General features: G+C 47.8%; 3 protein-coding genes across 3 annotated transcripts; all 3 read right to left on the bottom strand.

Moving 5' to 3' along the window:
* Nucleotides 1-164: 164 nt before the first annotated feature.
* FTJAE_771 (uncharacterized protein) lies at nt 165-2,848 on the bottom strand (the record flags this gene model as incomplete). Its single annotated transcript, XM_037354454.1, has 4 exons — nt 165-709; nt 766-1,034; nt 2,006-2,549; nt 2,605-2,848. The coding sequence occupies 4 exons, from the start codon at nt 2,846-2,848 to the stop codon at nt 165-167; spliced, it is 1,602 nt and encodes a 533-aa protein (XP_037212070.1).
* Nucleotides 2,849-3,631: 783 nt separating this feature from the next.
* On the bottom strand, nt 3,632-4,074 carry FTJAE_770 (uncharacterized protein; the record flags this gene model as incomplete). The annotated part of the gene is made up of 2 exons (XM_037354443.1): nt 3,632-3,706; nt 3,754-4,074. The coding sequence occupies 2 exons, from the start codon at nt 4,072-4,074 to the stop codon at nt 3,632-3,634; spliced, it is 396 nt and encodes a 131-aa protein (XP_037212069.1).
* Nucleotides 4,075-5,153: 1,079 nt separating this feature from the next.
* FTJAE_769 (uncharacterized protein) lies at nt 5,154-10,757 on the bottom strand (the record flags this gene model as incomplete). Its single annotated transcript, XM_037354431.1, has 1 exon — nt 5,154-10,757. One exon carries the CDS (start codon nt 10,755-10,757, stop codon nt 5,154-5,156), a length of 5,604 nt encoding a protein of 1,867 aa, XP_037212068.1.
* Nucleotides 10,758-12,677: the final 1,920 nt, after the last annotated feature.

Raw genomic sequence — 12,677 nt, 5'->3', positions numbered from 1 at the left:
TGGGTAGCATAGTCATAAGCGGATTTATTCCTAGCTAGAAAAAGTACTACGGTAGCATGGCCTTGACCAAGACCTCGACGCTCAGACAGATTAATTGGTAGGAGTTTACCCACTAGCAGCAACGTCTCGTCTTGCGATGCTGCTATTCTTGAGTGCATGTTGCATCAAGCCCCAAGTTTTGCTACCGTCTCCCTCAAGGAGCGCACGTCGCGTTCCATGTTTCTGAGTTCAAACTCCTGTGACTTTCGCAACTGCTTTGCTACTCTCATGCGCTCGAAACCCCAGCAGAAACCGCACAGTATGAGGGCAAAAGTGACGATGGAACCGATGGTGATGCCTGCCACTTGACCGCCAGTCAATCCGGACCTTGCACTCGCTTTCTTCTCCTTGGGGTTCTTTTCCTTGGGGTTTTTTCCCTTACGGTTCTGGCACTTCTGGCAGCTGTTGCAGCTCTTGCAATTCTTTCCCTTGCGGTTCTTTTCTTTGCGGGATGGTTTCGAAGCCACGGGGGATTTGGGCCTCCCACTATCCGGCATGCTGACATTGAAGAATGCGGATCTTACAGTTACCTTGGCGTGGCTATTTTCCCTTATCCCGAAATAATAAACAGCGTCTTCACCGTTTTGCAGATAGTGGCCGATGTCATACGCAGCCGTCCAGTTGAAGCGGCGTGAGTTACCAGTCTTGGTGATCTTAGATTGCTTTATCACTGTGATATCAGATCAGTATGACTCTCGCAAGCCTACAGAATGCAAGTCATCATACCATCCAGTGGAATTTCTCGACCTTTCTTATTTCCCGCAGTACTCAGCTGCCAAACAGCCAAGTCTCCCATGTCACCATAGTCCGAAAGAATGACGTCGACGATCTCGCCTTGCTTGTAGCGTTGGTTGTTGCCGTAATTTCGGAAGCCGTCATCGAGCAGGTCAAATCGCGGGGGGTTAACGAATTCCAGGTCTCTACAGGCTGCTAGGCTGGCGAGCGAAGATACCAAGAGGAACACCCAATTCAGTTGCATGATGGGCGGTGTTAGACTGGAATCAATGTGTGAGAGATCGACACGTGGCCCATACACTTCTTTTAACTTTGAATGTTTCAAGAGTGGAGGAGGATATAGTATAAAGAAAAAGGAATCATGTCAATTTCGCATACGAGGGCGAGCGATGGTAATTTATGGTTATCTGAGAGTCGTGGCTAATGTTGGAATGGAGGTCAGAATAAGCCATGAATGGTATACTCCCACAATGATGCCACCACCAATATCTCTCGTGGCTAAATGGCCGAGTAGGCAGGCCAAACGTCTGGCGGCGTGAGAGGTGTTGTGACGACATCACATTAGACTTCAGATTTCTCAGAAAGCAAACTCCCCTCTGCGCGCAGCCTCCCAGGCATTGCATTCCAATTACTCGAATGTTATCTGTTAAATCATAATCATACATTACGCCAGTGGTTAAGTTATCTTACGTGGTTGACGCGCTCTTGTTTCCACAAGACAAATATGCAAGCCACAGAGTATCATATGATACCGAGATATTCAAGACTGGCGCGTTTATCGAGGACGATAAAGTATTCGCAAGCCTTTTGTGTGGGTCAAGCCCTGGGTGGATGACCAGAGCCAATGCAACCACTTTAATCGGATGAGCGTTGTTAAACCTAAAGTAGAGAAATCCCGAGTCCTACAAGATTCAACGCCGAGAGAATGTAGGAAGGTTCATTGGTCACTGTCCATGGCTTTCGAGTTGAAGCTTATATCAGCGCATCTTCATTCGTCATCTGTGTTGGCAGCTTGAAGCTTATTGGCTATTCAACTCCATAACCACGGTAAGATGACCACGCAACTTTTCGCGTGGCTTTTGAGTAAGTGTCAGAGTGATCTAATTATCGAAAGTCCATCTGCTATCATGGTATGATTATGATTCCCCGCCTTGTTGTTTAACTCGGGTCTCGATGAAATCCCCCCCCCTATCAAGGCGCTTCATGCAGCCCCGGTGGACTTCTAGCATACCCCGCAGGATACACCTCCAGCGCCATATCACCAGGTAGCTCAGCCTTTGTCTCGGAATAGCTGACCTGCCCTTGTTGGCTCTGAGGAACCACTGACATGTCCGTATTTCCTTTACTTCGTCCCAACCTTCTCCAGATGAACCATCCGACAACGCCAAGAAGTATTAGACCGCCGATGGTGCCCCCAACCGCGGCACCCGCGGTTTCGCCCTTGGACATCAGAGAGTCGGAATTTAGATCAGCGTCTGAATTCGAGCTCTCATCTGGAGCCGTAGATGTTGGGAGGAGCTGCGTCGCGGACGTTGCGACATGAGAGGAAGACATGCTCCGTCCCGTGGTAGAAGTCTGTAACGTGGATGCGATCGTCGTCTCAATTCTCGGGGCGGTGACATTAAAGTATTGCGTCGAAGCAATGGATGTCATAAGGCCGTCGGGACCCGTAAGCCCATTGGGATCCTCGCCTAAGGCAAAGTAGTACACAGCGTCTTCATTCTCTTTCAGTATTCCTGATACATCCCACTCAGCCTTGCACTCAGTACGAGATGCTAAATACACGGGTCAGCATGTCGTATACGAACGATAGGCTTCTAGGTTTCCTACAATCTAATATATATTCCCAATATGTTGATTCTATTGTTTGGATCAAGTACAGTTCAACTTTGTCGAGGTCGGTTTCCCAAAGAATATCAGTCGCGTTTCCAACCGTGTACCGTACATTCTTTCCGAAGCCAGCTTTACGGTCGACCGCATCGTTCCATTCTGGGGGACGCAGGAATGTGGTAGCGCATAAAGCACGATTGGCGAATATCGAGAGTAGCAGAGTGAGGATCAAAATCATAATCATGTTGGGGACAGATGCTTTCACGTCTTAAAAATTATGGATAATGGGCCGTTCTTAGTAGGTGCGGAACGCGAAACCCAGTTACTGGTCGTGGTGGACAAGCTTGTTTGTTTTGACTGATTCGTGAGCAGGAGCCCAGACCAAGTCGATAAGGGGCCATTAATTAAACCAGGACCATCCTCCCCGGGTGATATGCAGCCGAAGATCGAGATAGGATTAGTTCAGGCCCGAGCCGTAGTCTAAGAGTGCTGGGGTTGAATTTGATGATCTGACCCCATTCCCACCACTGTCGTCAAATCTTGAACACAAGTGAGAAGTCAAAAAAGACTACATGTTTACCTTTTGCAATATTTCTATACTGGCTTTCATGTTATCTCTCTCTTTTGTAGTGCTTTCAAAATGCAAGATCTGAAGTTCCCTCTGCCATTCTCTTCAGTCGATTCCAGATTTGTCTAGTTGCATATGCAGGTTTGACAGGGGACAACCAACAGCACAACAACCAACAGAGCGTCGCATCGCATTGGGTTAAGCTACTGGCTTTGAAACACTTCGCACAGACACAACTGCCCAGTAGAGAAGGTGATCAAATGAGAGCTGAAAAGAGAAGCAATATTGATAAGCCCATTCCTGAAAAGGGGCTCTGGTCACATTAGGCGAACTATGATAGTTGAGGAATTTCTTATAAGTTTCAATAGCTAGAAGGTGTCAGCTCCCCATGTTTGCCGAAGTCGCAGGCATAAGAAAGCAGTGTGTCAACAGGGCGCTAGTCTTCTGAGGGAAACTGTCTTAGAAGCCGAGATACATAACTGGCTTTGTCTTTTCACTGCTGGGTCCTTGTAAGCAGACAAATACGCTGAGGGACTACGGCTTAAGGCTACACTGCGCACCAGTGTAAACAGCCTCCTTACAATTGGTGAAGGAAGCACGGCGATCGCGACAACAAAGTCGATGACGAGGTTTCCTCCAACACCATTTATGTTGAGACGCCCTCCATCAACAGAACGGTTTATACCCTTGAGCTGGCCAGTGGCGTACTCCTTACAAGAGCCAGGGAAGCCATCGGACCTCTGGGTGGAGGCCCCGCCAACTGGGGAAATTGTGATCAGGCATTGGCGGCCGCAGGCCGGCGAGCCTGGAGTTCCACCACCCGGAGTTGAAGCGTCCTTGACTTCGAGAGATAGAGCGCTGCTGATGAAGGCGACGATCATGAGCATGGCGGTGGTCTTCATGATTGCGGTCTGGGGGAAGTTAGTAGAGGACAGGAAAGCAAACAGTCAGTTCTGCGAGCCTACATAATTGGGTCTTGTTATAGAACTTTTGATAACGTGGTATGCTTGTGTGATGGTTGTAGAGAAGCTGTGTTAGTAGTATGCTGTTGAGGTAGTCGGCTGATGGCGATTTATACTTCAGCATAGCCTATTAAGACAGCTCCCATCGAAGTCACAGCATGGCGATTAAGAGCAGTCAATCGACATTTCGATATTAATTAGACGACAAGAATTGCTAAATACGACTTACTAATGAATGATCAACATATATGCAGTTCAAACATGACGGCACGCGATATTAAGAGAGGCAGCTCCCACAAGAAGAACGACAGGTATATTCGATAGATGATGTCAGAGTCAAGATATTGACCTGTTTGTGATACCGAAGCTATGAAATATGGGATCGTCATACTAGTAAATACTTAGCTTTAAACTTCCCAAGACGCTCACTAATGCAAGGTAACAGAAGATGGAGAGATCATAGATATTTTATAATCTCGATCTTTACCAAGGTTTCTGTTCCAAGTGAAACCAATTGTTAGTGAAGCGAACTAGTAAGCGGGCACTTCCAAAACTTGGATGATGTTTCGGCAGTGTCTTACGGAAGAGAAAAGTCATATAAGTGCAGGTTATACGAATGTGATGTGCCTGCCGAATCCAAGGCACTCAATGATCCCTCCACCTCTTTTCCTTCGCTCGAAAATCCCAGAACTCTTGAAAGTAGCCCCCGCAACATGTTCTAGCATCATGTACGCTTCTGTGTTGCAGTCGCCGCATGAGTGTACACATGCCACTTCCACTTCTGCTTTCTCTTTGAGGATTCCCACCGTATGCGAATGTTTTGATAGGACATTGAGAGATTCATGCACTGTATTAAATTTACAACACGGTCAGACGCGTCACGGATCATGCTTCTCTCTTACTGTCGCTCAGTGAAGAAGTCGTCATATAGCTATATGTATTGCTGCCCAACCTTTGGTAAACTCAAGTGCGAGTCCTGTCCTTAGACATTAAGCCCAGCTCATCCACACTAAGGCTGATCAAAAAATCAATGCACCAGCAGTCTCCAATCCAAACATAACAACATTACATCCCGCCATAACACTAGCCGGGATGAGCCTCGTCGACGGCTCGGGATCAAAGATAGCAACACAGTAAGACACCCGTCCAACATACTGCACCATACTCGAAGTCTCTCCGATGATTGCCAAAGAGCGCTCTTTGCTGACTGGCTTCTTGGACAGTTCGTAGAAATGGTAGCAAGTGCAGAAAAGCGCAGGGAACACCAAGGCCGTGTTGAACACCGCTCCAACCTTGCGGTTGTCATTCGCCTTCATGAACGAGAGATAGCCCTTGGCAAGGTACTTCTGACCAGGACCCGAGAAGATGATCTTGGAGACGACAGTGGTGACAGTCGTGATTGTGCGCATGGTGGAGACCGCGCTGTTCTCGATAGGCATCTTGGCAACGAGGAAGTCTGCGCCACCTGCTGCAAGGGCGCCGATCACGCCCATGATGGCTGAGGGCATTCCAAAGACATTGGTGGGACTGACGTCCATCGCTTCGGCGAAGAAGAGAAAGTTGCCCGTGAAAGCAACGAAACCGGCGAGGGCATGGCCCGCTGAGTAGATCATTTGCCCGACCTCTTGCGATATTTCCAAATCATTCTTTTCAGAAGAGGATTCAGCCTCCGTGGCCGAAACTCCTTGCTTCAAAACTGCAGAGAAAGATTCCCAGTCTTGGGCATCGATCAATGCGCGGGTCGTAGCGTTATCGGGGAATGGAGCTTGACCCCGGGCGAGTTTAAACATGGTGGTAATGCCTGCGGCGCCGATCCAAGTGAAGAGATCAAGGAAGGAAATATCAGGGACGCCAATAGCGTTGAGTATATCGGATATAACGGGGATGTGAATCTTGGTATCCAAAACATCAACGACAGTACCAGCGAGTCTATATAAGACGTCCAGCATGGCGTCGACGACGACCTTGGTGGTTCCCAGAACCGCTTGGACTAGGATCCCAGTGAGACGTTTGAGTGTATCGGCGAGGCTTAAATCTAGGAAATCTTCCGCAAGCGTCTTGAGCTGGTCATAGGTTTGGGTAAACACCATTCCTTGTGACTCCATCGCTTTGATCATGTCATCTACCAAGCCCTGCACCATGCTAGCCTCAGGCATTCCGCTTCGAATTGTGATTCTGTCGGCTTGATTTCTGAAATGCCCTGCCATCATCTGAGACCCCGAGTTCTGATGCTTTGTAGGATCTGTTGCGTTGCCAGATGGCGGGTTGGTAGCTGCATCACCGAGCGCTGCCCAGTCTTTGATACCAGCCCATTCAGCGACGGCTTTCTGAGCACCATCCATACAGCTGTCGAAGGAGTCCTTGGCGGTCTCGATGCTAGACACCATATCGAACAGGTAGTACTTAACCAAGTTATGAGTAACCTGCTTAGTCCGTTTGATGTCGTCCCACTGGAACAGGAACTCAATGAACCGAATGAGTTTCTCCACTCCCGTCTTGATCTTGTCAAAGACCCATTCGATAGCTCCGACGACAGCTTCGACTGTATCTAGGATAGCACGGTAAACCTCATTGCCGATCTTGACGATGAACTCCCAAAGACCTGTAGCAGCATTCTGGACGACTTGGATGACCTTTTCAATGCCCGTCTTCAGCCAGTTGAACAAGTCACCGGCCGCCACGATGATGGCATCGCCAAGACCGAACGTTGTACCACCCTGTGAGACCACCATGTTTGACGTAACTGGAGTCATCATGCGAAGCGCTGACTCCTGGGCTTGGTGCTTATTGTAAGCCTCTGTCAGCAGCTTGATACTGTCCGCGGTAGCCTTCAGCTCTTCGTCAGGTAGCCCGGAAGAGACCAGTGACTCGGTTTTGGACTCTCCAATCACACCACCAGCCTTGACGTTGGTCCGGATCTCGGCCGTCTTCAGCACATCTTTGTCGGATAACTTGGCAAGTTTCTCGAATGAGCTGGCCATGGGATTGATGGTATGCTCTTTGTTCCCCAGCCTTGCGGTTATGGTAGCTCCAACGATGCTGTCAGTCGCCTGGATGATGATCACTTCGCCAGATGGATTGACAGTGACGTTGACTGGAACTTCTGATAAGATGTAATACAGACCATCGATGTAAACCGGCGTGTGAGTCTTGGTTGTGAGAGTTATATCTGATCCTGACACAGGGAGTCCGTCTTCTCCTTTGACGTTGATCGTGGTAGTATAAGAGTTGAACGATATGGCCTTTGTCTCCGGCGCCGCCTCGAGCATGATAGACTGGTTGCGCCAAAGTTTAGAGTCGGTGTTGGTCGCTTGAGTCAGCTTCTGGATCTTGCTGCCGCCCGCTGCAAAGACTGTCTTACCGCCATCTTTGAGATTGATGAACGAAGTGATACGCTCAACACCTCGAAGTACGGGAACAGGAGCGCTCCAGGACTGTGGCTCCGCAAGTTTGTCTACGTGACAGGATGTGTAGTACACCACATTGCTTGCATTCTTCCCAAAGATTGTAGTGATCTTGTTGTGCATGAGGGCAATCAAGGTGTCGGTGCCAGCGAAGACAGAATTGGTGAGAAGCGGTGTTCCAACGGTGTTGTCGTCCAGCTGCTGGTCGGGATCCCATCGGTAGAGGGTGGAGTTACCAACGGCGTATAGATCAGTAGTTCCATACCTGGGGGAGTTCTGGCCATCATAGCGAGCTGAGGCAATGGCTGTTGCTAGTGTCCTGTTGGGTAGAGGTAGTCGAGTCGGCATGGGCGCGGCGCTGCCTGTCAGATTGAAAAGAGGCACGTAGGACAGTTGAGGGGCGCCTTTGACGGAACCAGCGGTGTAAATACCATCGACATAGGCGCCGGAGACACGGCCCATGCAGCTCTGGTATGTGCCCTCCTCGACTTCAAAGGGCAGCATTCGAGCGGTCCAGGAAACCCCGGAGGAAGAAAAGGGGTCAACAACGTAGCGGGAAGTAGCCTTGAGTTCTGATCCAGGATCCCGAAGTATGTCAACCATTATGTACTGCTGTTGCTGGTCCGTCTCGGAGATGTAAATGTTGGTAATGTGAATGGTGTCAGGTCCATTTTCTGCATCGAAAGGAATGGACCTCCAGTAGGGTTTGGAGATCCACTCAGAAGTTGAAGAAGGAGAGTTGCGAAGTGAAAGAAATAAAGTATCGGATCCATTTGAACGTACTGACATGGCCAAGCTGATAGTGTACCCATTCATAACGCTCTGGCCTACATCGAACTGCATGGCCATTGCACCAGAAGGGAACCTATCCTTGATAACCTTGGACGACATGTCAGTGGCTCTCCAGCCAGTTTGTGTCTGCGCAACCGTCTCCTCGATGACATTCAGAACGCCCGATGAGTCAATCGCGAAGAGCAAAGCGGTGCCGTTAGAGGCCTGGAGAGCCCGAAACTTGCCCTCAGGCTTCACTAGCTCTCCCTGCACATAGTTGAGCATTAGCTCTGTACTTGTTGTAATGGTTGCTTTGCCTGTGGATCCTTTCGTCCTCAGGTGCTTGTGGATGTCAGACGTACCGTCGTCGTTATGCTTGTGGACTTCTGTGACAGTAAAGCTTCCCTGTACATCAGGGTGTTCTTCGAACTGCGATGAGTGCCCAAGGCCTTCTTCCGCGATGCGCTTCAAGTCTTCGGCCCGGAGCTCCTTAATGAAGGCAGCTAAAGGCGGCAGCTCATCGAGTGCTATGGCTTCAGGCACGCTTTCGACTTCGTCGGAGGCCTCTATAACCTTTTGCTGCTGCTGGAACTTGGTCGGGTTGACATAGGTGATGAGGCATGCAAGATCTGAGTAGTTGGAGAAGGCAGCCGACTTGTAAGAGAACACGTGGGCTCCAGGGAACACGAAGTTTTTGATCTGGTTGAACGGGATCGACGAAATGTGAGCGTTTAGGAAGCCCGAGCTCCGATCTTTGATAGCTTGGAGCAGATCCTTGACGCCAGTGAAGAAGTTTACGATGGCTCCAACGTCGATTGGCTTCGAGTTATCAGTAACGGTAGAGTTTTTGGTAGGTGTCGATGTAAGACCACCGCTGTCGTCAACGGAAACGACATATTCGTCTGTGAGAGTCTTGTCGGCAACCCACGCATCCCGACCCGTTGCCGCCCACTGGACGTAAACGTACACTTTGAAGTTCTGAATGACGGTGAACGTATTGCCGGCGATGTAGACAGGAGGAACCTTGGTCAGGTCATATTTCCCAAAGACAATGCTGCAGGAGTAGGTCGAAGTGATCTTGAGCTCGCCATAGGTGGCAGCATTCTGGTCCCATCCCGAAGCTGTATTGCTGTAGTCCAGAGTCGCGACCAGGGGACCAGAGGGAGTGACCTTGACTGTGGGCTGTTGGCCACTTGAGAAGCCCCAGTAGTATGTAACCTTGCCAAATACATTGTCAGCTGTCACTCTTGCTGAAGGCTTGATGCAGGATTTGCGGGCGAGGGGCTCCATCTTGTTGACCAAGTGCTGAGCCATGGTGCTTCGTTTGATGGAGATGACACCGCTCGACTGAGATACCTCAGAAGGCTCAATCCAGTTCCAGTTGAAGGACGAGGCACCGGGCAGCGGATGTCCGTCCGTGGCACAGAGATAGTTCAGTGTCGTGGCCGACAATTGGAGATCAGATGGGTTTTGGATTACCTGGCCAGAGTTGGGGTCGACGACAGGACTGACCCAGCGCTCCAGGGCGGTCAAGCAAAGGGGCGATCCGTCTGGATACTGGGCGACGGCGGTGACTCCAACGAGTGGCAGGCCTTGGTCTTTGGCGACTCCGGACCAAAGATCGATGAAAGACTTTCTCAAGAGGGACTCGGCAGCTTTGTCGGTGACACCGGCAAATGTCGGGGCAGTTTGTGCGACGGCGCTCTGGAGATTAAAGAGGAGCTGCTGCAGGCTGAAAGCCGATCCCGAAATATTCGCCAACTTCGCCCGAAGAGCCTCACGCTCTTCTGGATGATTTTTGAAGTACTCGGTATCGAGATTCTTGTCCAGAGACTCATTCAAGAGGTTTGTTTGAGTCTTGACGTACCACGGGCTCCCAGAGGGTTGCTGGAACCAGACCCATGAGCCCTTGGATCCCCATCCTGTTATCAAGATCATGCTATCAGTACAGTTACTCTTGTTATCGATTGTGGGGAACCTACCGCCAGGAATATTGTTCTTGATTATGGTGACCTCTGAGCAGTACATGTTGAAGTGCACAGCCTCAGAGGTCTTGCCCAACGTGACAATCGGCTCAGGCAACTTGAGCTGGGGGCCCTTGTTGGGGACGTTAACGATGCAACCGGGAGGAATACCAGTTCTCATCCTGATGGCGCAGATGAGGCGCGCCTCGTACAACCTCTGGACGCGCTCATCCTTCCAATCCGTACCATCAGGAATGTCAAAGGGGTTGACGCCCCCGCTCCTCTTGAGAATCTCTTCAAGGGATACTTCCTCGGTGGGTTCGCCGTTCTCATCAGCTAAGAAGCAAAGATAAGTGTATGGCTGCTTGTTTCCTGTGTTTTGAAGGTACTGAACCAGCCCGGAATTGATGCTTTCCTGGGAGGTGGCGACCACAAAGTCATAGAGGTACTTTGGGTTGGAGAGGTTGGACTGACTGGGGGCCATGGTGTGGATGATGAGAAATGAGGGCTTGTGAAAAGATAAGAATGTAATTTGTTGTCAAATTCGTTGTATTTGTCCCGTTTCTTGGGTTGCGTCTGTAGAATTGATTCTTATCAGCGCTCAAGGGCTCTATTTATCTCATACCCATCTACCAACTCATATGAGAACCACTATCGTCTCACATGAAGATCTCAACGAGTGCGTGCGACTGCATCGCATTGCCGTCCCATCAACAAAACTAGTACGTGATACTTACGGCATAGTTCGAGCAAGGCGGGCGGGAGAGTTACATGTCAGTTTCTCAAGTCAATAGTGTCGTAACATATGCATGCACTGGAAACAAACCACTCTGCCACTACCAATCAGTCTCTCCTCGAAGGACACGCTATGCAGATCTTTACATCATCCTGAACTACAACACCACGCCTGGCACGGGCCGAGATGACAGCGCAGTTTAGTTTTCTTTCAGGTGTCCCATCTTTACCAGATATGGTGCGTTACCCCACTCTGCTGAGACCCAAATTGCTCGATCTACGGCGGTTCGATGGTCGGACGGCACGGCACGGCTGAGCTAGCTGCAGGTCTCAGTTTCGAGGCCTCTTGATCTTCGTTGCATGTGAGATTCTGTACAGATTTCCCATTTCGTTTGTTCTAATGCACGCTCAGCACAAATACAGACATTCTGGTGAGGTCATAACCAGCCCTTATCACACCAAAAGGGAAACGCAATGGCCAAATCCATCGATGTTTACAGATGTTACGTTGTAAATGCCGGAGCAGACCCTGTCGAGCTGAAAGGGTCCCTATCCAGTATCCGATTTAGTATAAGCTGAAGGAGATCTGTGCAAGTCTACTGATGTGGTCGCTGAGATGTATCCCGGGTCTGTCAAGCAATGATCCAATGTTTTAGGCTAGTAAAATTATGCTCCAAAAGTCTCTGGACAGATACACAGTATACACCTTAAAACCCTACCTTTCTAATATCTTTAAATGTGACGGTTTTAGGTCCAACTGTATTAAACTAAGCCATACTAGGTTTATTATTAGCAGATAGCGTAAGGCGTGATACTAAGCGGTTATTGAAGTATTATATCTCTTAATAGTAGATTTAATATGTATTAGGCTTAATTAATATAAAGAAGTTTTATTAATAGCTAGTAAGCTAGGTCCTATCTAATACTAAATAAATATATATATATATAGTAAAGGCTTACAGTTAGGTAAGCTAGGCTTATAGTAAGTCTATAAGTTAGATTATAAGTCTATTATAAGCTAGTAGAGTAGCTTATAGTAAGTCTTCCTTAATATAGTATAAGTTAGTTTATAATTAGTAAAAATTAATAAGGTATATATAATATAAGCGCTATATCCTATTTAGTTATAATATAATCTCCTCCTTTTATTAATCTTATCCTTAAGACCTACTTATCTATACTTCTTTTATATAATCCTAGTATATCCTAACTTAGTCTTATAATATTTTATCTTATCCTTCTAACACTATACTAAAATCTAAAGCTACTCGCAATTACTATATACAAGCTATTTTAATTAAAAATACTAGCTTCCTTATTATATTATACAGTTACTATATTCCTTAAAAACTGAAATATTAGGCCTTTCCTAGTTATAAGTACTATTTGCAGTATACCTATCGTAGCAAAAAGTATAATAGCAAAGGTATTATTAATCTAAAAGGTTTACTTATCCTTTTCTAATTCTTCTAGGTATTTTACTAATTCTTAAGTAACTAATTATTTTATAACTAAAAAGCATTATCTTAAATATAAAAAAGAGGTTACTAAGACTAAGTTATTATAACTACAGTAATAGGTTAATAAGCATTTAAACCGTTTAATGTATCTTTATTATTAAAAAAGGCAGCTAAATAAGCATAATTCTAAGATACTCTATTAGAACATT

The sequence above is a fragment of the Fusarium tjaetaba genome (genome assembly GCF_013396195.1).
Source record: "Fusarium tjaetaba strain NRRL 66243 chromosome Unknown NRRL66243_c0000019, whole genome shotgun sequence".
In the NCBI taxonomy this organism is placed as follows: Eukaryota; Fungi; Ascomycota; class Sordariomycetes; order Hypocreales; family Nectriaceae; genus Fusarium; species Fusarium tjaetaba.
This window is presented reverse-complemented; position numbering and strand designations above follow the sequence as displayed.